Genomic DNA, 27,137 nt, shown 5'->3' on the forward strand with positions numbered 1-27,137 from the left:
ACACCCGGCCCCCCCTCCCCACCCCCTACGTCACAGCCCACGCCTCCCCCCCCATTGGCCAATAGCTCCCCCCACCCCCCACCCTACCCAGCGTGACCACCGCTAAGCCAATCACGGGGCTCGGCGGGGCGCTTATGCGCGCTGGGAAATCTAAACGGGCCCCCTGGCCGCCATATTGTGGGGCGCCTCGCTGTCGGCGCGGTCGGGCCTCGAGCTCCGCTCGCCCGCAGCTCCGCACCCCCCACCACCCCTCCTCCTCCTCCTCACTGTCCCTGCAGCCTGCGGCCTCCTCCCGCCCACCTACACCCGCGAACTCAGTCGGTTTCGCCCAGGGGAAGGGGGTTATATTTTCTTTTCCCCGAGCGCCCGGTGGTGGTGGTGGTGGTGAACGTGGGCGCCATGGAGGCCGTCAAATACTTCAACAAAGAGGTGTGCGGGGTGGTTAGGCCCTGTGCCTTGGGCCTCGGCTGGGCTGGGGGTTGGGCTGGGTGCCTCGGCTGGGGGCTGGGCTTGGGGCCTCTCGGCTGGGCTTGGGGCTGGGCTGGACTTGGGGCCTCGGCTGGGCTAGGCCCTATGCCTTGGGCCTCGGCTGGGCTGGAGGTCGCGACGTGCTGGGTGGTGGTGGTGGCCGCTCTCTGGAGGTTTATGAGGGGGAGGCCTCTCTCTCTCTCAACCTTGCGAGGTCTCGACACGTGCGGAGTTTTCTCGTGGTGGTGGTAGCGCTAAGGGCACGGGGGGAATAGGCGGTGTGTGTATTTTGAGTTGCAAAATGGCATTGGTGAGTTTGTGGTCTTTGGATGAGCTCTCCCACGTGAGTAGCCCTGAAGATATGGAGAGAGGAGTTCTGGTCATGGAATTAGTTTCAGACGAGGGGACCAGGAGACGGGGATTAGAGTATGAGAGTAGGAGTATCGCTGGCGATATCTAGGGTCTACGCGGTGATCGATGTCTAGGTTGTGTGGATGAAACTCTCTCCCCCCATGTGAGGGATCTGGGCATACAGGTCTGGTTGGTTGTGTGTGTGTGACAAGCATCTTCCAGGCGAGGAGGTTTAGGGAGGAGGGGGTCTCCCTTTCGTGGTGGTGAGAAGTTGGAGGTAATCGGGCTCTAGCGGGGTCTGGAGGGAGAAGAATGGGCGAGGAAGTTGGGAACTTGAGTTCGGGTCAGAATTCAGTTTCGTTTCATTGAAGTGCCTGGGAGGGGAGGGCATTTATGAGAATTCGTGGTCTCGATCGTCACGAACAGCCAGCAAACGTGTGACCTCTCGCGACAGCATTCGCATTTCCTGCCATGCTAGTCAGTGTCTCGAGTTATTTGTTTGATTCGCGTATCACGGGGGCGGGTGCCATTCCATAGAGGTTCTGGAGACATGGATCTCTTCCTTACCCGAAGACCAGGGACTGGGTCTGTGTGGAATTAATGCAGGGAGCATGGCCTTCAAGCCAGCCCTCCATTGCCTACCTTGATGGTCATGGACCTCGTCTCGGTAACTTCCTCTATCTCTGATGTGGATCGCGTGGCCAGGGACGAGGATTATAGTCTGGTGCCTTATAATTCCATTGATTAAAGTGTAAATTTAGCGTCTCGTTCAGGTCCTGGTTTAAATATCCACGGACTGGCCGGCAATGACCACGTTTTTAACCAGAGTATGGAGGTCTCATTCATTTTTGTTCTGAACATAGATGGGGTCCTCTAACTTCGTATCAATATTGTCTGCTTCAAAGAGCATGGACTTGGGTCTCATTCCTGATGTTCACGTCCACAGACAGGGTTCACATGGACTGTCTTGGTGACGATTGATGGAACCTTATTGATGTCGGCTTTTAAGACCAGGAGGGGTCACATTGCAGCTCCTCAAAACACGTTTCTTCAACATCATTGCATTCTACCACTGCGTCCCATGATAGTACTTTAGTGCAACATACTTCTGAGCTGGAAGATACTCTTAACCAATTTATATTCATATCTACTGAACCCTATCTTTCCCCATACATTGTTATTGTTGTCTGCTGTCAGTCATTTGTAGACTTAAGTGTCCAGTTTCAGCTGCACACTGGGCTACCGTTGCTGCATTTCCCAGTCGACCGGCTTATTAAGATGTGAGGATGGCGTACTGAAGTCTACGGAAACTCATCAGTACTCCAGCACGGGTCCCAGATTCAGTAGTATAGAGCAACGAGCTGAAGGAAGACGGGAAGAGCTCCTGATATTGCACCAAGGGGTTTCGTGACTTCAATGTGCATTGTGGAGCGACCGTTTCAGTTGGGTCGTGGTGTTCAGTTGTTGGAGCTGGTTCAGACGTTGCACATTTTGTATAGAACACGTGGCTTGAAGGAAGACTGAGGAGAGAAGGCGCATCTAAGAGATAACCACGGTGGAGATTGGAGTGATGATAGCTTCATGTGCAACAGTGAGATGAATGGTGGCATTGCAGGATTGAAGGATTGTGTTGGCGTGGGGAGGTCTTCATCGTTGGATAGACGAGGGCTGATGTTTTTAAACCGAGAGTATGTGTTGTGCTGTTTGACGATATAAAACTCTGGCGTTTGTGCTCTGTACGTCACCACATACAAATGCATGGACCGTAATGTAGTGGTTGTCTCTAGAAAGCACACAGGCTGATGGACATGAATTTTATTTGATGTTTGCACATGAGAGTTCTTTTTATTTTATGTTCATACTTAACAATGTACATTTTTTGTTGCCTCAGCTGACCTCGTTGTACGAGTCAAAGCCTCCCATCTCGCGTGCAAAGATGACACAGCTCACCAAGTCGGCCATCAAAGCCATCAAGGTAAGACCAACGTCCGATCTACAGCTGTGACAACTATCCGATGCATTTCTGGGTTGCACCACGCTTGGCATGATGTCTGACGTTTCGCTCAGGCACGGAACTTCTGAGGAAGCTCCCAACACATGCAGCACATAGAAAGAAGCATCAGACGGCACACAAAACAACACGCAGGAAACTACAATCAAAACATCGGAGAGATATACAGCACAACCACAACAACCTATTCAGTAGTACTACTGCAGTGACATCCTCCACATTCACACGTTCATGTACGAGTCGCGCTGAAAAGTAATAATGCAGTGTAGATGTTTGACTTGGCCTGCTAGAGGTGGAATTCTATAGCTATTTGTAGACTTAATAAGAGTAAGTTTATTGACTGTCACCCTGTCAATATGAAGCGACCCAGTTGTGTCGTGGCATCTGCACTTGCGAACATTATAAATTGCGTTTTTAGTTGAATGCAGCTCCCTTTAATTTAATTGCACGTTTTCTATTGTGCTTGTGAGTGCGACAGAAGTCCGTGATATAACCTGAATATTTTTTGTTTCTTTTTTCAGCTTTACAAGCACGTTGTGCAGAGTGTGGAAAAGTTTATACAGAAGGTAAGTGAACGGTTAAATTAAGTGATTCATACACTACTTCATACAGGTGTAATGTGTAATGTATACTGTGCTGGTTCTTGAGATGATGTTTTCATAATTTCCCTCTTGTTTTACCACAGTGCAAACCGGAGTACAAGGTCCCGGGCCTGTACGTAATAGACTCAATAGTTCGGCAGTCCCGCCACCAGTTCGGCATGGAGCGTGACGTGTTCGCTCCACGCTTCGCCAAGAATCTCACCAACACCTTCCAGAACCTTTACCGGTGTCCATCTGATGACAAGGTATGACTGGAACCAGTACCGGAGCTTGCAGAACCTTCCTTTAAAAACTGATCAACTTTAAAAGTTTTTATGGCTAGCTCACTTTGTGAAGTGAGGTGTCTTTTCATGGAGGTTACATGTGCTAAGAGATCCAACTGCTAATTCAAGCATCAATGCTTTTGTGATGCAAGTCAAAAGCTGTGTCGAGAAACAATGTTATCTTATAAGAGCAATTGTTTATTCAGTTTGCAGGGAGAATGTGCCTCTTGTGAGTATCAATGTAATCGCGAAGTCGGTAGTTAGGGGTGGAATTGCGAATTTGTCTTTCTGTAAAAATGCTTGTTCGCGGTACCCCTTTTGCATTGGTGCGTCCTCCGCCTCATCGACGGATCCTATTTTGGTGGTGCGCACGAGAGCAGAGCAGGATTGTGCGCGTGCTCAACCTGTGGCAGAAGAACAACGTCTTCGGCAGCGAGATCATCCAGCCGCTGCTAGACATGGCGGCCGGCATCCCGCACCCCGCGGCTGCCTCCTCGGGCCCTTCGGCCCAGCAGCAGGCGGCGGCGATCACGCCGGCCACGCCCAACTCCCCCGCCACACCCCAGCAGGCCGCGCCGCCCGCAGCCGCAGACCACTGGGGCGTCACGCAGCAGATGCCCAACGCGGACGCTATCGCCGCCGTCGCACAGCTCCTGCAGAGCTCGCAGAGTCAGCAGGTGTGGCCTTGACACGAATACCACAGTCTTGGCCTCCACAATGTGTAAACCAGGCGTGGGGGAATCCCTTCCCTTACGGAGAGCGAAAATAGAACTTTGAGGGACCTTTTGGCGTGCTATACGACAGTTGACCCTAAACCAAGGTCGCGCCCTAGGGATGTATGCATTGAGCCTGATTTAAACTGCTTGAAAGAAAAAGTGACTGAGCATGGCTTACGTTTGAAAAACATTGGTTCCATATTTAAAATATTCACACCCCCCCCTAGTAGTACCTGATTGTTGCGGCTAAGATGCTTGTAATGGTTTATGCATATCGTTTGCGGGATGTTTCGTGGTCAGACGCGTGTGACCACAGTCCAACCCTTTGTGTAAACAGATGTCTACATTGAAGATTCTTTACTCCGACATGTTTTGTTTGGAGCATCCTTCCCCTAGTTGTCCACGCAACTGACTAATTTTCGTTGTCTGAGTTTAGACTTAAGGGACCTCGCAATGGCGATATAAACTACTTCGCCTGGTATACAGGAGGTCATAGGTTCGGTCCTGACTGGCGCTTGTATATTTTGAGTCTGCGTGTCTCTCCTCGTGGTCGTGTGGATTTTTCTCCGCGTACACCGGTTTTAACCCCCCACGTTTAGAAACGTGCATTTAGACTTTTACTGCGATAAAAATGTCCACATGATAAGCCACTTAGCTGCGCTATCATTTGTGGCTAGGTGGCTTCTGAAAAGACCTACACGGGCTTAGTGGGCCTTACCTGGAAAAATTAAATTATCTTAGTTTTATAGACTTGGGAATTCCACCTGAGCCGTTTCTTTTCCACCTGTCGATTGTACCCCTACCCCCACAGCTGCTTCAGAGCCTCCAACAAAAGCAGCAGCTGCCGCTTGCACCGACGTTGGACGCAAACCTGGTGGCGCAGGTGCAGGCGCTCACTGCGCAGCTCACAGCCGCCGCAGCCGTCGGCTCCACCAAGACCGGTGTGCAGCAGAATGCATCGCAGAATGCACAGCCACCTGCTGCACAGCCTCCTTCGCTGCAGCAGCATCAGCAGCAGCATCAACAGCATCAGCAGCAACAACAGCAGCAGCAGCAGCAACAACAGCAGCAGCAGCAGAGTGCCCAACCAGGGCAGCCTGATCACGACTCCTCCTTCAACAAGGTTACTGTTGCACGATGGTGGCTGTGGTTATGTTTGTGCTTTCAGGGAAAGCTTTGATTTGTGCTTGTCGGTCTGGTTGCTTCGCAGTGATGGTGGGCAAGTGGAGTAGTTTTGTGCGTGTCGTTGTGTTTTGCAATTTTTGGTGCCGAGATGTGTTCAAGAAGAATGTCTCCAACAACCATGGTTGAATGTGTCCCTCCCACAGAAACTGTTGGATCGGTTTGATTATGATGATGAACCGGAAGCTACGGAAGAGAAGCCCGAGCCACAGTCGACGTAAGTCACTCCACCACACACTGCCTTCATTGTGGCTACAGGTGCACTGATAAGGTCCTTGTAACCTCACTCACCAGTGAAGTAATATACATGGCGTCAATGATGAGATTACTATTGCCGACTGAAAATGTATTCTAGGCCCCTTCATATGGGAACACCTTATTTGACGTTTTTCGCAAATCACTACTCTTTGTAGAGAATTTAGAATATGTAGCTAACAAGGCCTCAGCGCCTGTAGAAATTACTGCACACGTGTAACAGCAATTACCATGGGCCGTTCTCAAACACTTCTCGATGAGAGTTAGAGATCAAAAATTGTCTTTATCCCAAGGACTCAACATTTTGGGTAAAATCCAAAAAATAACTTTTACTCCTTGTAGTGTTTTGAGGTGGTTGATGTGTTTATCCGCATGTTTGCGTGACTGCCTTCATAGGGGTTACCATTGTGAGCGTGCTGAGCAGCCACCGGTTCCCCCCAGCATGGAGGAGTTTCGGCAGCGTTACCTGGAGCAGCAGGAGGAGCACTTCCAGCAGCAGATCCAGCAGCGAGTGAGTCTGGCCGCCCGCCCTCAAGAAATGCAGTTCTGTGTACAATCACAGGGACGCACAGACCCCATCCTATTCACCATTGCAGCAAAACTGTGCTTAATATCTCAGCAATTTAGACAATAATTCCATTTATGTAGCGCTTTTCATAAATTATCTCAAAGCGCTGTACAGGACGGAGCAACAGACACTCAGCATAATTTTTTTTAAATATTATAGATACATTTTAAGAATCCATTTACTCCGTCAACTAAATTTTTTATAAGCGTATAAATCGGTTTTAAGATGCTTTTTAAAAATTTCCACAGACTTTGATATTCTGATATCTTGTGGAAGAGCATTCCATAGTCTGAGGGCTACACAGGAAAAAGATCGGTCACTCATAGACCGAAGCCTCGACCTGCAGAGAAGATCTGCATCCCCAGATCTTGGGAACCTTGAGGGGACATGGGGGTGCAGCATGTCAATGATGTCGGCTGGGGCAAGATGGTTCACTGCTTTGTTAAGTTAACAATAGGATTTAAACTATATTCTATGTGAAATTGGAAGTGCAGGGAGGCCAACGTGGGTGTAGTATGATGTGAATAAGGTATTCTGGTTACCATCCAAGCAGCCGCATTCTGAACATGCTGCAATAAACATGTCTTGGTTTATTTTATCTTGTGGACTTTTCACTGGCTGCTCTGAGGTTCACCTTATCAACGAGTTTGGTTGTTTGTCTTGTTTTTTGAGACCTGTTGGTCCTTGGGCTGACTTGTAGTTTACTTCACCATTTGTATTAATTGGGCTGGTTTTTGGTTCTCTGCAAAACCAGGTTCATACAGATGGGTGGTGTGATGTTAGTTGATGTCTGTCAAGAATTTTTCATCTGTATTGACATCGCATTATCTTTGGCAAGTTGTACATGACCCAAGGCAATACAACTTAAACTACTGAGGTTATATGGATTTAAGCTGTGGAAAAAAAGTTACTGTGACTTCTACTCTTGCGGCCTAGTGTTGAACCTCTAATTTAAATGTTTAACAGCACCATATAAATCTGTCGGTAAACCACCATGTTATTATAGGTGAAGGTGTCATGTTCATTTATGTTGTCTTCGCTTGCTTTTGTGTTCTGAAGCAGCAGCAACAGCAGCACCAACAGCAGCAGCAGCACCAACAGCACCAGCAGCAGCATCAACAGCAGCACCAACAACACCAGCAGCAGCATCAACAGCAGCACCAGCAACAGCAGCAACAGCAGCAGCAGCAACAGCAGCAGCACCAACAGCAGCAGCACCAACAGCACCAACAGATGGGTGGCGTGGAACACCACCAGCAGATGTTCATGCCTCCCCAGGGCGTCCCTCCTCCATTCGGCCAATACGGGCAGCCCTTCATGCCACCCCCAGTGCCTCAGCCCGATTACCCTCCGCCCACAGAGCAGGTCTGGCTCGCACAGCACGCTCACGTTAACACAGGCCTGTGGTGCTAGCTTCTCCAAAACACAACTTACTTGCACCTGCATTTTTTTTGTCGCCTCTTGCTCCCACACGTTTGCATTGCCTTTTTCGATTCTTGTATGATTGTCACTGACCAAAAATATAGAGCTTACGTGTACCTAACTCTCTGGCACCTATTGTTCATGTAAAAGTTTCACTGTTTAGTTTCATGACTGTTAAATACCTGGTTTGTTAGTCTTGCAATATTGATGTTTTTGCCTTTTGCTTTTTATGTTCCCGTGTTCGCACACCAGAGTGCCGAGGTGGAGATGGACATGGACATGGAGATTGAGCAGCAGGAGGATCCGGCCATGATGGACTATCGTCACGGCCAACGATCCCGCTCACCAACACGCTCCAGCAGGTGGGGCTGGGTGGCGCACAGAAGGGGAGGGCAGGGCAATGCACAAGCGACTCGCCAAAGGGGAGACACAGAGCCAACTGGATTGACACGAATTTTTAAGGATGTTGAACTCCGAATAGAGAATAGTGACCTCATCCAGCAATGGACAAGTTAAAGGTTTTTTTTCTGATGGCCTAGGCCCAAGGGTCAGGAACAAAAATAACAAGACGAGACTTTTTTTTTTTGAATTCGTTCAAATAACTCTACATTTTAAGAGCCGAATTGCATATGAATAAAAAATTGTCCCTTAATAAATGACGTCACGAAGCAGTCCTTAAAGATACGCATGCGGCTCCGGATCCGCAGGTTTGCAGTCTCCTGGCCTTTGGCAAAACACACCCCCCCCGAAGCAATTGTAGCGAGCTGGGCCGTCTCACAGATTTTATATGGATTTTGTTACCAAGATCAAGTCAAAGAATCCATTCAGATGTTCGCAGATCGGTGCAACTTTTCACGTGAGAGGAGGACCCACAGAAGCAGCTATCGCAGGTTTACCTCTGAGGTCCCTTAAAGTGACTTCTGTGCCACTCGGTAAGGAGAAGCACTGTTTATATTTGCTCTGCTGCAGAGAATAATCAAGAGAATAACGTTAGTTGCTTGAGAGTCATAAAGTATACTTTTAATTCTCATAGCTGGAAATTAGTTACATTGAGTGCAGAACCAGGCATTGATGACCAATGCACTTCAGAAATCCAGTTTAATCACAGGTGGCTGAAACTTGGGACTCAAAACCAGAAGCCTCAGCCGTGCCAGCTCTGCGCTTAAGGCTTGTGAGCCACGTGGACACATCAGAATGGTTATTTATACTGGAATCGGATGAGTTGCAAAGCCCTTTTTCCACCAACGTCCACCTCAGTGTTGCCATTTTCAAAGGTTGACGCTGCCGCTCTGTGTGCACGCAGGTCCCCACGTCGCTTCCGTTCCCGATCACGGTCCGGCTCGCGCAAGAGGAAGTACCGGCGGCGTTCGCGCTCACGATCACGCGACCGGCGCCGGCGCGCGTCACGCTCGTTGTCGCGGGAGAGGCACGAGAGGGAACGTGAGCGCGAGCGGGAGAAGGAGCGGGAACGCGAGCGCGAGCGGGAGAGGGAGCACGAGAGGGAGCGTGAGAAGAAGGGCTTCCCGCCGATGAGACCCAACGTGCTCAGCGGTAAGTTGTGTGGGGCGTGCGCTTGTGACAATGCCCCCTCCGTGCGTGCGTGCGAGGTTTCAGGATTTGTCACGAATCGACATCGCGGTTTGATTCAATAATTGTTTTTGCCTCGTTTTTTATTTTTATCCCAAACCTGATGAGCACGGTTGGCTACGTACGGTGCGAAAGAAGTTCAACATACGTAACTTTATTTTGCTTTGACTTAAAGTTAGAATATGCAATTTGCATAAGTTGTAAATGATTACTTCTTACAAGCGTTTAAAATTAATGCATCAGCATTAAAATGTATTTTTATCAAAGCATTACATGCCGAGTATAACCAATGATTCCTTTTAAGGATTGCTCTTTCATTGTTCATATTGGGAAAACTAACATTTAATGTACTTTATTTTCAGCTGCTATTTCTTACATATATGTATTAAAATGTACATCTTGAAATTAACTTATAACTAGCGATCCAATGTTAGAATGCAGAATGTGCGCATGTGCCATTATACTCTGACTAAGGATGTTGCTCACAATTCTGCCAAATCGCCCGATGACGTTGGATGTAATTACCAACAAAACGTTATACTCAAATTGTAAATGTTGTTGATTTACTCTCCCACACACCAGTGGGCTAAAGGAATAACTAATTGACACGTTTTGTTTGTGGCAAACCTTACTGGCTGTGGCGGGAGGTGGGTTACGACATTTATACTTAAGCGAACTAACCCAAAAAACGTAATTATGCTCACTTTCTTTTACTGTCTAATGCTTCATGTCCATGTGATGTTTTGTGTTGTCCCCACCCATCCTCTATTCAGTCTGCAGCACCACACTGTGGCTGGGCCAGATCGACAAGCGAACAAATCAGCAGGATATCCTCAACCTCTTTGAGGAGTATGGCCAGATTGAGTCGATAAACGTGAGTGCTCGTGCCATTTTCCCCACTGGGCGTTCGGCTATAACACAGCAGAGGGTGGTGGCAGAGGCTTCGAGTGAGATTACATTTAGTAATCGGGGTGGCAAGATGAGTAAAGCGTGCACTGGTTTTTATCAGACCAGCCTTTCAGCCGGTGTGGGTGGGACAGCTTCGGGGTTGAGTTACGAGATGCGTTTATCTTTCTGAAGACTGTTCTCCATAGCAATTAATTACAACCCATTGGACGGAAGGCAAACTACCATGTGGCGGATGTAATTCTGTCCTGTGGTATCACATCGCTAAATAGTTCATTTTAACCGCATATATTCCTGGTGAAAAAATTGTGCAAAGTTCTTCACGACATTCTTTAAAGGAATGCATTTGCGAAACATTACGCTTATAAGGAAATGTTCCCTAATCGATCGGCAACCTATTTGCGAGAAAAAAATGTTACGCGGCAACTTATAGCGGGGGTTTCCTGAATTTTGCCGATCGCGCGCCTTTGGCGCGACTGTTCACGGTTGACCACGAGATTCCTGTTTTGCATTGTAAAGAAGTACTGGACTCTTTAACGGCAATGCTTGCGATGATGCTTTCTGGGACCTCTTTGAATTTGGAGAATATGGTGCATTCCGTGTGTGCAGTGTGTGTCTGAAATGTCACAGGCACACTAAATGGGATGACGCTGACCCTGTGTGCTGTGTCACACTTTCAGATGATTCCTCCGCGTGGCTGTGCCTACGTGTGCATGGTCCAACGGCCAGATGCTGTACGTGCCCTACAGAAGCTCAACAAGGGCAAGATGAACTCAAAGTCCATCAAGGTATGCCACCAATTGATAACCGTGGATGTTGATTTAACTTTTGTGAATCCACATATGCGCTGGGCCTCGCCAAATAAGTGTTGTTATTGTGGGCAATTGAGGGCTCATTTGAATGAAATATACGTTTGGTCCTGCGATGTATAAATGTGGGAACCTGCACACAAGCTGATTTCACGACTCCATCTCCGTGCAGGCTGCAGTGTTTGCTCCGTCATTAATCTCGACCACTGCCATCATCCCTTCTGGAGAGATGGGGAGGCCTTGATTCAGCAATGGATTTATCGTATATGATGAGGATATATTTAGTAAAATAGATGTTGCTAACCGTAATTACTGGCGAAACGTCGTACTCTAATTGTAAATGTTGTGGGTTTACTCTCCAGCATACTAGTGTGCTTTGCATGTAACGAATTGTCAAGTTCTGTTTACGCGACTAAACCGTACGCGATCTAACCCAAAAACCTCTTATGGATAATATTGGTCGCGAAAGCCTCCGTGTTAAAATGTTACTGACTGCTTCGTTAAATTATTTATTAATTCCATGATAATCATTTTAACATTAGGGCTGTTGAAATGCACAACAGTGTAACCAGTTCATTTAATGCATGAACCAAGTGCAGACAACTTTGTTCCTTTGATCTTCTATTGTATTTTCTTGTCAAGCCCTGGCTTAAAGTTAGTTTTTTTTTACTTTTTATCAGCCGAATAACCCCTCTGCCCAAACTGTTGTCGCGCACTTAAATTTATGTCCTCTGGGATACTGTCGCTGTTCTACTTCAGCAGATTGCATGGGCGCCCAACAAGGGCGTGAAGTCGGAGTACAAGCAGTACTGGGACGTGGAGACAGGCGTCACGTACATCCCGTGGGAGCGCGTCAAACGGGAGCACCTAAACCTCTTCACAGACGGCGGGGTCATCGATGGGGAGACCATGTGCCCCGGTGCGTTGTCGATGGACAGGTTCTTTTCATCCAGTTGATCATCGATTATCCGGCTGCTTCCAACATTATCCGGCGCTCCCGGGCCGATCCGGGAGCGCTGTAGCGGTAGTAATAATGGTGGATAGGATTATATTGCGCTCGTAGCGAAACTATTTGTCTAAAGGAGCGCAGTTTCTGAGCACGGGATCTGATGGCGTTTGTCCCTGTCTGACGTTTCGCTCACGGCGACTGGCCTACATTGAGCAACAGCAGCAGCCAGACACGAGCTAATTGAGGGAGAATTTGAGCGACCTCCAATCGGTCCCTAAATAACAAGTGGAGCAAGACATTGGACATACTGAACAACACTTGGTAAAACCCGAAGACACATCAGAGTTCATCCGTTGTTGTAAAAATTGGCAATTGTGGGTATTAATGATATGTATGGTATTTTCGAAGCTGTTTCCTCCGAATTACATTTCAAATGGGAACCCAGTTTTTATCATGGGTGGCTTTCATGATTCAGACTCAGGAGCTCCATGATGGTTCCAGTTTCCTACTTATGAGGCCTTTGAACCACCTGGCCACCTTTATGTGAGGTGCTTATGGAGGTAATGCTACAATCTCGTGGCTATATTGCGCTTCGCTTGAGCCAGCCACCAAAGTTCAGGGGGAATATTTGGCTCGAACATCATTAACTGTCAATTTGTGGACCTGCATGGTCTGGATTGAATGGTCCTTGTGATGTGTGCCAGCACTGGCAATAATGAGACAAAGGCAGTCACACTGGGTCACCACCACCCCATCCGTATGCCTTGCCTGCTTTTACTATTTACTCTTTTTTATTTTACTGGCTAAGGCCCACTGAGATATTTTTCAGAAGCGACCTGGCCACAAATGATAGCTCATGGCTTATGTGCAAATGTATAGCAGCCAAATACTCTTAAACACATGGTTCTAAATGTGGGAGGACCAGGAGAAATATCCAGGGCAGCATGGGGAGAACATGCAAACTCCAAATATACAGGCATCGGGTCTGGATCGAACCCACGACCTCGTGTATGCCAGGCAAGGGAATTAACATTTCGCTATCGTGGCGGTTGTCTGCTCACAACACTTCCCCCCCCCCCCCGCCATGGAATTGACCGGTGCGATGGTCTTCGTCTTCCCGTGCATGTTGCGTCGAGTATAGACTGGGAAGACAAGCCAAAGGTCACCGAAGAGGAAGGTGACAAGAAGCCCCGCGGTGACAAGAGCCCTGATTTCAAGCCGGCCACACCCACACAGGCTGAGCCCATGCAGACGCCCAAACCCCTGACTACTCTGCTTCCACAGGTAAAGCTCGGACAGGCAAAAGTGCACATTTGGCAACTTGTGAGATGGGCTGTCGTGCCGCCCTAAACACTTTGAGCATTTAATTGTGTTTGTGATCATGGTGAGACTGTGGGCGAGGTGTGACCGTGTGGTTGTGTGTGTGTGTGTCGCAGGTGCCAGTAAGCCAAGGCATGTCAATGCCGCCAGTGCGGATGGTGCAGCCGCCCCCCTCGTTCGCACACACAATGCCCCCTTTCAACCCGGCGATCCCTCCACCACCGTTCCTGCGGGCTCACTTCAACCAGAACACTCCTCCTCCAGGTACAGGGCTCGTCAAAGAACACACGGTGGCCACACATCTGTGTGGCTTTTTGAATCGGGCTTGCACCTTTTCATGTCGGGGGAGCCCTTCGGGACTCGACGTTTTCGCTCGCGCATTTTCAAGACGTATATTAATTTAAAAAGGTCATCATTGTAGGGTTGCATTTTTTTTTTACTTTTAATTAAGCACTGCCGCTTAAGGCATAACCTTATTTTTACTCAGGCGAGTTCGACATTATGAGCCTTACACACCCGCTATCACGTCAGCTGCTTTCTATTGTTATTAAAACGTGCTGTGGCTATGATTGCATGCGTGCCAGGCTTTCTGACTGCCGGAGCTGTGCCGCCTCCGACTGGAGTACCTCCAGTGCAGCCCTGTGAGTAACGCAATCAACGCTAAAGGGAAACGCAGCCCAAAATAAACCGAGCCCTTGTGGATATTCGCCTAATCTCTCTGTCCCCAGCTGTCCCAAAGCCAGTTGAAAACTCTGTTCAAGAGAACAACTTTAAAAGCATGCTCTCATACACTCCATTGTAGCACTTTGTTGATGTCAGTGTATTGACTCAAACTATGCGAGAGTTGTCACGATACTGTCCCTAAAGTGCAACTTTAAAGCATTTCTTCTCAATAATGAAGCTTCGAACTGATACTGGGCATCCCTGATGGGATACACACACAGGCTTGGTATATTTCCGCAACACAATAGCCAATAGTTTTCTTTTTTATGAGCTGCAACTTACTTTGCACGCGATCGTCACCATAAACATGAACGTTTAAGTATGGCGCAGATTAAAGGCGGCAACGATAGTAATTGTGTTTGCATCTGCGCTGCAGCAGCGCACCAGCTTGTGCCGCCATCGGTCGCTGCAGACGTCTCCAAAGACTCTCACCGAGGACCCGGGGCCTCCTCGGGCTCAGGGCCGTCTAGCGGCATGCCCGACAACCTCGTGTTCACTGGCATCCGGCCATCGGAGCCTCCGCCTCTGGGCACGGTGGGGCTCCCTCCACGGGGGCCGCCAGACTGGGTGGCGCAGTTGGCGCAGGTGGTGGCCGCACAGGGTGAGCAGAGAGAGAGGGCCTGATGTTCAGTCTTGTAAATACGACTGCATCTCAGGGCAAACTGCAAAACTAAATGAAAACAAATGAAAGATTTCACAGCACTTTGTCAATCCGGTGCTGGAGGATGGTCTTCTTGTGCTGTGTCAGTCACGGGGGTTGTTTGACCACACTGCACAACACTGGTGTGGTCAGTGTGAGTTGAAGTCATGGGGGGGGGGTGGGCAGGGCAGGTTCAGATATCACTCGCCACCGATGTTTGCCATGATCGGAAAATTGACCCTGTCGCCGAGGTTCATTGTGTCGTGTGCGTTTAACCTGTGCACAGCCACTGTTATATTCAGTACAAAATATAAGAAAATTTACTTCAATTGGTTGAGCTATTTGTCCTGCTTTTTAAACGTCATTGAAAATGGGGACATGCACTGTAAAAGACAACTCTGCTGCGAAAAATGCATAGGGGACGCTGGGGCCACGAGAGGTCCCAACATCATTGAGTCCAAGGAAATAACAAACACAACCAACGGCCTGCGCCACACCGATCTCCGGGTGTGAAGTGTCATCGATAGGTTTCAACTGTGGCTCGGTGGAATCGATGCCTGGCACAATTCTCATCCTCAAGAGGCAATAATTGCAATGAGATTGGATCCTGTACAGCCTCGCTGAGATGTTTGGCTAGTTATATTAATGAATAGCATTTGGGAGGAAATTGGTATATTTCTGCATTCAAAGCTCTTACAGGTAGATTAAATACATTGCTGTCCTTGCTATCTCATGGCCATTTCGGTCTGAAAATTCAGAGAAATTTGTTAATCAGTTTAACAAAAGTTTTTTAATTGCACAGTTTGCACATAATATTGATCATTAACTCAACCACACTGGCTAAATAAAAAATCTGAATGAGTCCTAGGCATTTCAGATTTGTATGTTCTGATTTTTGACCACATGTATTCATCTGTGCGATTCCCATGATCCGTTGCCTACAATCGCATTGCAATTGGAACGGAAGGCAATTGCGGGATAATTAAAATTGTATTATCGACAGTCTTTTATGTCGGAAATTGCCAAAGCGTGTCCTTCATTGGCCATTGTGGCATTGCCACTAATCCCATTCTGTAGAACAGAGAGATCCAGGAATCTATGGCTTCGAATTCACGATATCTGTGTCGGTCCCCATTTCGATTACATTTCTTGTACTTAAACAAATGGTATTTGTTGTGCTGGCTTGTGAACTTGAAAAGAAGGTTGGGCTAGTGCTAATCTTGTATTTTTGCAATGAGCTCCATTTCCGGACTGTTACCATTTCCTGACGGTTACCATTTCCTGACTGTTACCATTTCCTGACGGTTACCATTTCTCTCCTCTGCGTCCTCTCGCTCGGCTTTGACCACCTCCAGGCTGTCTCATGCCACTAGGTGTGCACCTTTTGTGATAATTTACATCGAATTTCAGAGTGCTTGCTGCGAATTTCCAATGTCCTTTCTCCGCACCTCCGATGAGCACGGTTTGCTATAAATACATTGTGAAAGAAGTTTTGCATACATACAAACAAACGATTTGGATGGTTACCCCCTCTGGTATAGTTGTGGAATTCTTGATTTTTCATCACATATGGAACACCTTCTGAGACTGCAAAGTTTAATGCATAAATAACTGCTATATACAGGAACAGCGCTCGGCAGTAGATTATGTTTTTGATCTTTTGGAGATCCAGGTTGAGTCGGTTCCTCTGCAGCGTCAAAGAGTGCACCCTTATGCACGGTCCTCACTCACCACCCTGTCTCTCTGTTTCCGTCTCACAGCCGCACACATGATGCAGGGCGTCCCCATGATGGGTCTACCTGGTATGAACACCCCTGGTGGGCCCGGAGCCATCAAGCCGGCCAGCCAGGAGAGCCATAGCGACCGGGAGGCCTCGTCGGATGGGCAGCAGCAACGGGGCGGCATGCCGCGCATGCTGACACCCGGACCGCAGGCGGGGACGCTGAGCAAAGAGGCGGCAGCAGCCGTGGCTATGCTGGCAGGACGTGCAGGCATTATGCCCACCGCTGACGAAGACTCTGCGCCAATGCTGCCACCTCCGCCACCGCAGCAGCAGCAGCAACAGCAGCAACAACCTCAGCTGCCGCACATGCTGCCCCGCATGCTGGGCCCGCCGGGCCAACAGAACGTCATCTTGGGCCTGGGTCTTCCCGGGCAGCGACTGCCGCCTGGAGTTTTCCCGCAAGCCATCCGGCCGGGCATCCTGCCCATTCCTCTGATGCAGCGTTTCCCGGCCGCCATGCTGCGGCCCGCTCTGTTAGCGCGTCCTAACCTCCCGGGCGGTCCGCACACCCTCATGGGTCTTCCGTCGCTGTTGGGGCCCAGACCGCTGTTCCCATTCCCTCCAGAGGGAGCGGACGGGGAGGAGGCCCCAGCGAGGATGCTGCCTGCGCCTGAGCGGCGCTTCGCGGCCGGCTCGAGCACAGGGACGGGTGGTGGAGGTGGTGGTGGTGGGGCGGCGGCGGCTAGCGTCGCCAGTGAAAGTTTCTCGAAGGAGTCGTCGGGCGGGCAGGAGGGCGACCGAGACTACCGCTTCATGCATGCTGCAGAGTCCACCAGGGAGGAAGAGCGGGGTAGTGACGGGAGGCGGGGCGACCGTGATGAGCGGGAGCAGGGCTTTGGGCACAGGTTCCGGGGAGGCGGAGGGAATAGGGGCAGACACGTTTCTGATGATGATCGCTCGGAAAGGTTCGGCGGCGGTGGCGGCGGTGGTGGTGGTGGTGGCGGGAGGAATTTCCGCTTTGGCGGGCGGGACGAGGAGAGGCGTGAGTGGGGCGGCAGGGGCTTCGATCGTGAGAGGAGAGGCGGCGGATTTGATCGCGAGCGCCGCGGCAGTTTCGAGCGCGGCGGGGAGAGGCCGTGGGAGCAGCGAGGGCGCAGCCGCGACGATTTCAGCCGCGACCGAGAGCCGGGATTTCGCCGCGACCGCGACCGGGAGAGGTCGCGATCGCGTGAGCGCGACAGGTCCAGAGAGCGTGATCGTCGCGGGCCGAGGATGCTCCCATATCCCGAGCCGCCCCAGGAGGAGACGGCACGGGCTCCCTCTGACGCCATCGTCGCCGCCACTGCCAGCAGCAGCCCTGAACGACGGCTGCAGCCCAACGGGGACGCGCAAGAGTCGCCTGCTGTCCCCCAACAGGAGTCGGCCATTCGCTCGGAGTCGGTGCTGGGAAAGGAGGAGCCCGCATCGCTGCCTATCCCGGAGCCAACTCCACAGCCAATGCCACAAGAGCAACAGCCCCCAAAGCAGCAGCAGCAGCCGCAGCAGCAGCCAGAGCCACTGCAGCAACAGCAGCAGCAGCAAGAGAATACCCAAGAGAAGCAGCAGGAGCAGGCTCAAGAGAAGACTCAAGATAGAGTGCAGGAGCAGCCGCCTGCCAACGCTGCTAATGCGGTGGCCATGACGTCGGACATAGATGAGAGGGCTGGTCCCAGTCCTCCTCCTCCGCTGTGCAAGCCAGAGGGTGACGGCGAAAAGACGGCTCCAGCGACCACTCCTGATCCACCCAACGCGGCAGCTGCAGAGAGCTCGGCGTGACGAACACACAAATGATTTTAAAAGATAGGACTGAGTTTTTAATGGCACCCCGCTTTTCCAAGCAAGCTCTTCCGACTTTTGGGAGGAAAAAAAAAATTCAGTTGCAACGCTCAACATTTACAGATTGTTTTATTTGTGGAAAAGGATTCACTGTAGGGGTCAATAAAAATGAAAACACGGTTTTTTTTACACGATCTGTACAAACTGGTGGCCTTTTTAAGTGCAGGAGTTTTGGTCCGATTGTCCATTTGAGACTTGAAATTCAGATGGAAGTGTGACTTGAGCATCTACTGTATAAATAGTCGTTAATTTTACCTTTTTATTTAGGTGTACAAGACGTATTGCATGTCCGGTGCAGCTGCTGACACTGATGGGCCACGTCAAATGAACCCGAATGTTTTCTGTCCTCACAAAGTGTTAGCTTGATTACTGCCATCATTCCCAGGCAAGGTTATATTTAACAAAACAAACAAAAATTTGGAACAGAACCGCATGGGAATAAATCTTTTTATTTTTGAACTGCGTCTTCAAACAACTTCCCGTTGTAATATTTTTGTTTTTAAGATGGCCTGGTGTGTTGCACGTATCGGATAAGGAAGGGAAATGTGTTTTCAACAAATCTGGTGGGCAAAACCTCGTGTTGCAGGCATTAAAGTGCACGGTGTTCTTCAAGTGAGAACACCAACAATGCTCTATTAGATAGTTCCGTATGCACAGTTAACACATTTATTTTTGATCGAATCTGTGGTCCGTGACGCGCATTTCAGAAAACACCCAGTATAATGAACGAACTTTGAGCAATTGCCTTATTTGCTGTAGAGCAGTGAATTTTATCCAGTATGCGTGTGATATTCACATGGCATGACACGAGCCCAACTAAATCTAATGCGCTCTAATTTTTCGTGAGACATTTCAAAGCTCGATGTACCCAATTACCTAGTGTGGTGTGTGCTGTTTAAAATATCTACCTGCGCAAAAAAAAGCACCAGACTTCCACCACGGCCAACATAAAACAACATGTGCTACCGTCACTCAGAATACAATAGTTATATAAGATTGAGAGGACTCTGGTGGTGCCATGGTCTGCCCCCCTCCACCACGTAATGTGCACGAATCCGTTCAATCAGCGGCCAGGGGTTCATCTCAGTTTCGAGCGCCCGTGGTGCAGGGGCTTGGTCTCTACCGCCACTATCTGTGCACCTCTTGCCTGTTGCAGTGCGCGCCGCACGCCACGGTAAGTGCGTCGAGCTCGTCCTGTGGAGCGACGCCGCCGGCCCTGTGCGAGGGAGATCGTAACGCTTGGACGAAGCTTCGCACAAGCAAAGAGGGGAGCGCTGGGTGAGGGCCACGCTTGCCCGGGTGGGTAGGTAGGTATGGGCAGGTAGGGACTTGTTTTGCACCACACTGCACTCCCAGGACCGTGCTGCCCCGGGTTTAGGGGATGTTACACAAGTGCCTTCAGTGTTTGTTTTCCACTGCCTTGTATACCACTGGAAGTTGGGCCTGTGGGCAAATTGACACTGAACTGCTAGCGATGTTCGCTTGCCACCCTGCTCACGCCAATTGCTACAAGGCAGCAGTGGGATAAGAGCAGTGTGGGGTGGTCGTTGCTTACCGTGGGTGGAGCCAGTTTAGGAGCGCTTACAAATAACATTTTGTAAACTACATTGGCCAGTGGTATATGAACATCCTGACGGTGCTTTACCACCGTTATTCACCAACACTTGCGTACAACATTTAGGACTCGTGCTCAGCTGAAACGGTTTTCCCAATTTTAAGGCAGTGTTGCCTAAACCGTCGTAGCTTGTCCAGTTAATTATTCAGAATTGTGTCGTCCCCTCTTCATAATTCCTAGACTTCATAATTTACGTTTTGCAGTTTACACACTTCACCATTGAGCATTACGTCAATGGCAAAGCCAACATCCTGGACCGAGCCGCCAAGTTTCCCAGTGGCTTCCCTTGGTCTTGCTTGGCTTGGTCGAGGAATACGTGGATGCTGGCACACCTTGTTCAACAAGTTGATATTTTAAAACTGATGGGAAAACAGCGTGTCTTCACGAGCTACAGAGTAAACGTGTGAAAGTGGATTCGAATATTTAGGTAATGTTTTGAGTTAATCCATGTTAAATGCGCTATGGTATATTTCGGCAATCTGCTAGTTTTTTTTTACAATTTAGCATAATCTAAAAAATAAGTTGGGTGTTTTCAAGCTTGTTATCCAGGTCTCCCTGTAAGCCAGCAGAGTACTAAGACGTCTGCTATTCGAGGAATTTTAAAAGTATTACACTTTATGCCCGATGTTAACCTAAAACAAATATGCTGATGACGTGCGCGTCAGAAACGAGGGCAAATTACTATCCGCTGAAAACAAGTTCTGTATATTCGTTTTATACATCTTGGCTCATGCACATGGAATTGGAAATTATGTGGACGTCAGGGCAGCATTCTTAGAAATGTCAATGCCAGGTTTTCCACCTTGCAGCTATGTGTATAGCACCTGCGGTGTGCAATCGTAGAATAGGCAGCGTTGCTGACTCGGGCAGGTGAGGATGGACCCTCGCTACTTTCGTCGTTTTATTCGGCCGAGGCGTCAGCAGGGCTGGCGATGACGTCTATGGCCCCCCCCTGCCCCCATGCCACCAGTGATGGCAGGACTTGTATGTCCGAGCGGTGAAAATGTTACCAGAGCCCCCAGGCACTAGATTACAAAGTGGAGGGGAGTAGGGGGGGTGGGTAATTTAATTTCTTTCGCCAGGATCCATGCCAAGTTGTGTGTTGCCACTTCCCGATTCATTCCGGTGGGGGGAATGGGGGGGGGGGTCTGCAATAGCCGAGGGCGGTAGAGCCTTTGTACTCAGCGACTGGGGGAACGTGGCATGGGGGACGGTGGCGGTGGTTGTCGGTGAATGGGGTAAATGGGAAATTATTCCTTGAGATGCTGCCTCGTTGAGTCAGAGCCACGGCAGATTTACACACTCGCGCATCGCGTAGCGCGTTCCTCCGAGTATCCTTGTGGTGGAATTTTGGCAGTAATTGAGAGGTGGTGAATCTTTAATGCGTTTTTGTGTTCGTTTATCAAATGTAATTTCAGCCCACCTGTGCGTTGCCTTTTTGCACGGAGATGGCAGCGAAGCTGTGTAAGTCTTTCCTTGCGCACATTTAGGCATGCGGTTTAACACGTCTGCTCAAGGTGGTGATGTCATCACCTTTACTCTATTTAAGACCGAAACATGGAAGACTTCTTCACAATTGTGGCTATCGCCTGATGAAGCTGGTTGCTAATCACCGGCGAAACGTCGTACTCGAATTGTCTCGATGTGGTTGTATTCTCCCAACACACCGATGTGCTGAACTAAGTAACGAATTGGCACGTTCTATTGGCGTGACAAACCTTCTTACTCATTGGCTGTCGGCTGGTCGTGGCGGGTTGAACGAGACATTTACGTGATCTAACCCAAAACAAAAATCTTTACTTGGCATGCGGTTTCCTCGCAAATGCAGCAGGTGGTGCCACAAAAGCGCTGGGTGATGTTTCTGCTACCTTAATTATGTGCACAGCGGACTTAAAAATCAAGAGGTCGCCCGATAAACCTGGGTGGGTTTCGACCGCAACACATTTAACGTATTTTGTTTATCCAGACGGTGCATTCAAGTAGACTAGGACACGTTTTGTATTTTTGAAGTTCATACTGCATGCCCAGAATCTAACTGCAAGATGTCGGTGTTATTTGCCCACTGGAATGGAAACGGACCTGCACACGTGAAGGACATCGAGTGGTAACATCGGCATTTGCATGATGTTAAATCAGGCAAACGTGGAACACGATTTTCCCATTGCAATTCTACAATGCGTACCAAATCCGTACTCCTGCAGAGTTTGTACAGATCAGAAATGTGAAGGCGAAGCTTGGGTTAAAAGCGAGTTCTTTTTCTGGTTTTTATTAATCGCCGTGTACATTTAACTTGCTGTAGACTATTGTACATTTTGATGTTGGCATTGGACACCGCACGCTGCGTGATCGGTTCAGGGAATCGGGGACCCTGCTCAGCACACTGGCGACACCCGTGTTACCCATGGATTAGTGATGGGGGAAAAAATTGTTCGACGTTTAGTCTACGAATAACAAATCTCTTGCATCCTTGGCCCTTTTCGAAACTCTTCAAGTCTACTTTCATTAGTTTCGTCATAATACTTTTAGTTCGTGGAACGGACACGTGCTCTCAATTGAAATACTCTTTCTCAACAATTGTCCTGTCCTATGGACGGTTCTCCCAACCATTTGTACACTCTTAAAGGTTTTTTTGTTAGATCGCGTCAGTATAAAATGTTGTAACCCTCCACCACCCGACAGAGCCAGTAAGATGTATTACGGTAACAACGTGCTAATTAGGTACTACAACCCCACCGGTGTGTTGGAGAGTAAATCCACAACATTTCCAATTTGAATACGACGTTTCGCTGGTACAGTAATTACATCCAGCATCATCGCGCGAAATGTTGTAGATTTACTCTCTAACACACCGGTGGACTGAAGTCGTAACTCATTGGCGCGTTGTTTACATGACAAACCTTACTGGCTGTGTCGGGTGGTGGAGGGTTACGACACATTTATACTTACGCGATCTAACCCAAAAACCTTTTATGAATAATATTGCTCGCCAAAGCCTACGTGTTCAAGTGTACACTGATCAACCTTCAGCCAACTTGTTGATTTTGAGATCCTACGAGTCGACTAAACACAGGATGTGACATTTTTCACCATGGAACCGGTGCAGCAAGTGCTGGTCACGTCCCACTACCCCACCCACTCATCCTCTCCGTGTAAACTTTCCGCAGCACCAAGAAGCGAAATGCCAGAGTTTGGGCAAGCTACCGCGCCGTCTGCAAACGTGGGTTGCTGCTTTGTACCCTTGGCTAAATAAAGCGGTGCCCGTGTCACTCATAATGTTCCCAGTGTAATAATCTCTGATCTACGGGTTGGAAGGAGTGAAGCGGTGTCATTGTTGGCCACGTGTTTGAGCCACGATGGGCCACAGTGTGAAACACAGGGAAGGTAATTGCCGCGTGTAACTTTTTTGTGTTCGAACGGTGGCAATGTTTGATTGTTTTGATTTGACTGTTCGGAGTGATGTGACCTTGCTCTCATGTACAAAGGATTTAAACTTGTGTTCCTGCATCGCATTGTTGTATATCTCTGTGAAACCCTACATGTTTAACTGCTTCAGCCATTTCCCTGCCAAGGGGTGTTGTCCGTGGAACTTGTATCGCTCAACAGGCTTGCCGCTAGTGTGACTAAACCACGAACCTTCGGAGAGAAAACACGTTTTAATATGTAGACTAAAATGATGCTTGTGTTGATTTTCTTTTGTAATGTGTATTTCACAATAAAAAAATCAGCTTCTGCGACCAAGTATCCCATTTAGCGTGCCTTTTCACCACGTGCTGTTTCGCCGGAAAGCGAGAGATTGTTTGAAAGGTAAAGCGCATATTATGAATCCCGTAATTTTAAACTTCACACTGAATACCTTCCAATTCGGCAGCTCGGTTTTCCTGTTGAATGTCACAACTGAGTTATCACCCGTCCATAACGCCCGCACATTCTCACCCACCGGTGGAATTTTAAGTAAACGTTTCCATCCTGATGCATGCACATCGCATATGATGCTCATCGATATTAATTTGCAGCAGTCTTTACATTGTCCACATGGGAAAATTGCACCACCGGTGTATATATGTAAAATGCGCGTGAGTGTAAAATCATACAATAAAAGAAACGCAGATTTAATGCTGATGATGACCATCACGGATGTTCAGAATATATATTTATACTGGAGGAATCCGATGAGCTATTAAGCTCTTTTTAAATCCTTTATATTAAGTTCACTTGCTTGCGCGCTTACGACCGTGCAAATCTTTCGGTCGTTTTTTAACCCACTTCCCGTGATCCAATCGAGCTGACATTTTGCACACAGACTCGTTGTGCGTGACAATTTATTTTCGTGAAATTTTTTTTTCCAAAATTTTACACTTTTTAGGAAATAATAAATTATATTTAATTACCAATTGCTTAATGGTGGCAGGCAATCATCTGACCCATAGGTGGCAGCCATCTCAATTCAGAGGACGAGAGGACTCTCGCCGCCACGCATATAAAGGATTTATAGTGAAAAACTTTGTTTTTACGGGTTAATTTTTAACGACATGCCCAGATGGGGCGGGTAAGAACGTTACAATAGCAGCAATACAAAAACACGATTGCATTCATTGCATCACTTACAGCCAGGGCTTAATTTCTCAATGTTTTTCCGAGTCGCTGGTAGAACGGAAGTAGGCCTAAAGAGACATCGGTACAGCGAGAGGTATGATGGATGTGATGTGCCACATGGGGCAGTATTTTGTTGGGTGACTGATCTGCATAGACCCCGTTTCTTACGCGAAAATAGCCACACAGAGGCGAGTGAAAATGTTTCTCACTGCAGTTATTCACTATGAACTTCATGAGAGTGACGCTCTTGTGTGGTTCAACACACATCTTCTTAACGCGATCTAAACCCAAAATAACGCGATCTAAACCCAAAAACGTTGATTATGGACATCTTCTTTACCACACAATAGCTTTGATGCAATAACACTTGAACGCAGAGAGGGTGAACATACGTCTGGGTTACACTGATGCAAACTCCGCGATACTGGCCCACCCCACTGGTCTCTGCCAGCTTCACCGGAGAACATTTCACAAACTCTTTGGTTCTTTCGGTAAAGTCACGTAGGTAGAAATAAAACAAAATAGATCACGACGTTTCGAACGCAACACAAGCCCCGCCCGTCTGCAGGTGAATATCGCGACAGCCGCGATGTTTGCTGCCTTGTGAAGAGAAGCTGTTACCAGCAAGAGTTTATATACGTTTTGAGAAAAAAAGCTCTCGCGATTTTCACCTGAAGACGGGCACTTGTGTTGCGTTCGAAACGTCGTGATTTATTTTGTTTTATTTCTACCCACGTGACTTTTACCCAAAGAACCAAAGAGTATGGAAGGATTCGTGCAGTTATGAAAGCTTCAAATCAACATTTCACAAGTGAATCCAATCTAGATTTGAAGATTTTGTGACTGCAGCAATCCATATTCTTTGGTTCTTTCGGTAAAGGCACGTGGTGGTTCCACCTGATGATGATTGCTTGTGTTGCGATCGAAAACGTCGTGATTTATTTTGTTATATTTCTACCTACGTGACTTTACCGAAAGAACCAAAGAGTAAGTTAATCCAAGTCAACGTGGCCAAGACCCGCATTGATGCCCCCCACCCCCTCAACACGTGTGTGGGGCGTGATGGAGAGGGGGGGGGGGTGCTGAACACTGGGTTTGGGTCACAAGGGGTGGGGGACGCGGTGTGACAATCGATGTTCCATCTCTGGTCAAATCGAGCTAGAGGGGCACGTTAAAACCCACCTCGTCAGGATTGTGGCAGGCGAAACCGGTGGCGAATGTGCGGGGTCTGGTGACACCTCTGAAGACACGCACCTCAGCTAGAACACAGACAATACGAGACTATCAGTTCATCATCATCGCTGTGCTCCATCCACAACCTGGATTTAGGCATCCCCTTACCGTCACCGCACCTCATGATCCTGCGATGTCGAAATGTATCGAGCACGTGCGCGCCAGCTGATTTAATCGCTCCATCTGCCGAGGCGGACGTGGGCTTTGACCACCAGCCACCCTCTCTTCTCGCCATGCGTCTCAATGTGACTGCAATTTAAAGCCGAAGTACACGAAGTTAAAATAAATATTCATTCTCTTTGGTTCGTTCGGTAAAGTCACGTAGTTAGAAATAAAATAAAACAAAATAAAACAAGTCACGAAGTTAGAAATAAAATAAAACAAAATAAAACATGTTTTTGTTTTATTTTATTTCTAACTTCGTGACTTGTTTAATTTTATTTCTAATAAATAAAATAAAACAAAATAAAACAAGTCACGAAGTTAGAAATAAAACAAAACATGTTTTGTTTTCATTTATTTCTAACTTCGTGACTTGTTTTATTTTGTTTTATTTTATTTCTAACTACGTGACTTTACCGAAAGAACCAAAGAGTATGGATTCCTGCAGTCACGAAATCTTCAAATTATATATTCATTGTACGCATGTACAACCATGCAGACCGTTTGATGCAAGTGTCTGTTGGCGAGCACCTATTAAGACCGGCACGGTACACTATGGGGCCGATGGTCAGTATCACGTCCGGGCCGCCTTTGTCTCCCAAGTGCTGATGTTCACAAATCAGCACGTTATCCGTGGCTGATGATGATTATTCAACCATACCACTATGCCATCATATAACGTATACCATCACAAACACGGTCATACAAACAACAATACCCCACACCTCGTTAATTATCACAGTCGTGTATCGCATATTTATGACGAAGCCGCTAGATTATTCTTGAACCACGAGTGTCATTGTCTGCATCACACACGGCAGGCTTAGAACATGACAGTGCTGTATGTGAATGTCCTGGAGTGCCGAGTTACTGTACCCCCGTAGCGCCCATGTGAAGGTCAGCCAAACACGTTTGATAAAACTATGTAACACGATTTTTGTCCCTGGGTAGTATGTGTGTTTTTTATTGATTATGCCTAGAAAGTATAGAAAATGGCTATTATTCCCCACAAACTTTGTTTTTGTGACCAGGACTTTATGTGAAGGAATGACACAAAAGCACACCACGTTTTCTCATTGAAAATATGTAAATTTAAAAATATCACTGTCCTGGTCACAAAAGCAAAGTTTGTGGGGAATAGCAATTTTCTGTACTTTTGAGGCA

General features: G+C 48.1%; 1 protein-coding gene across 5 annotated transcripts; it reads left to right on the forward strand.

Annotated features, from left to right (window-relative positions):
* Positions 1-169: 169 nt before the first annotated feature.
* Positions 170-23,724, forward strand: LOC144733538 (uncharacterized). 5 transcript variants are annotated; one of them, XM_078615503.1, is made up of 19 exons: positions 170-429; positions 2,711-2,794; positions 3,352-3,396; positions 3,516-3,677; positions 4,076-4,372; positions 5,223-5,534; positions 5,740-5,810; positions 6,245-6,359; positions 7,476-7,781; positions 8,091-8,200; positions 9,142-9,389; positions 10,199-10,299; positions 11,012-11,119; positions 11,900-12,059; positions 13,231-13,373; positions 13,526-13,673; positions 13,994-14,050; positions 14,509-14,733; positions 16,533-23,724. In XM_078615503.1, exons 1-19 carry the CDS (start codon positions 400-402, stop codon positions 18,308-18,310), a joined length of 4,500 nt encoding a protein of 1,499 aa, XP_078471629.1. In that variant the 5' UTR covers positions 170-399; the 3' UTR covers positions 18,311-23,724. The 5 variants fall into 5 exon arrangements, with proteins under 5 accessions (XP_078471629.1, XP_078471631.1, XP_078471630.1 ...); XM_078615505.1 differs by having other exon boundaries at positions 11,903-12,059; XM_078615504.1 differs by having other exon boundaries at positions 7,479-7,781.
* The last annotated feature ends 3,413 nt before the right edge of the window (positions 23,725-27,137 follow it).

This window comes from Lampetra planeri, chromosome 47 (assembly GCF_965212315.1).
Source record: "Lampetra planeri chromosome 47, kcLamPlan1.2.h2, whole genome shotgun sequence".
Lineage (NCBI taxonomy): Eukaryota > Metazoa > Chordata > Hyperoartia > Petromyzontiformes > Petromyzontidae > Lampetra > Lampetra planeri.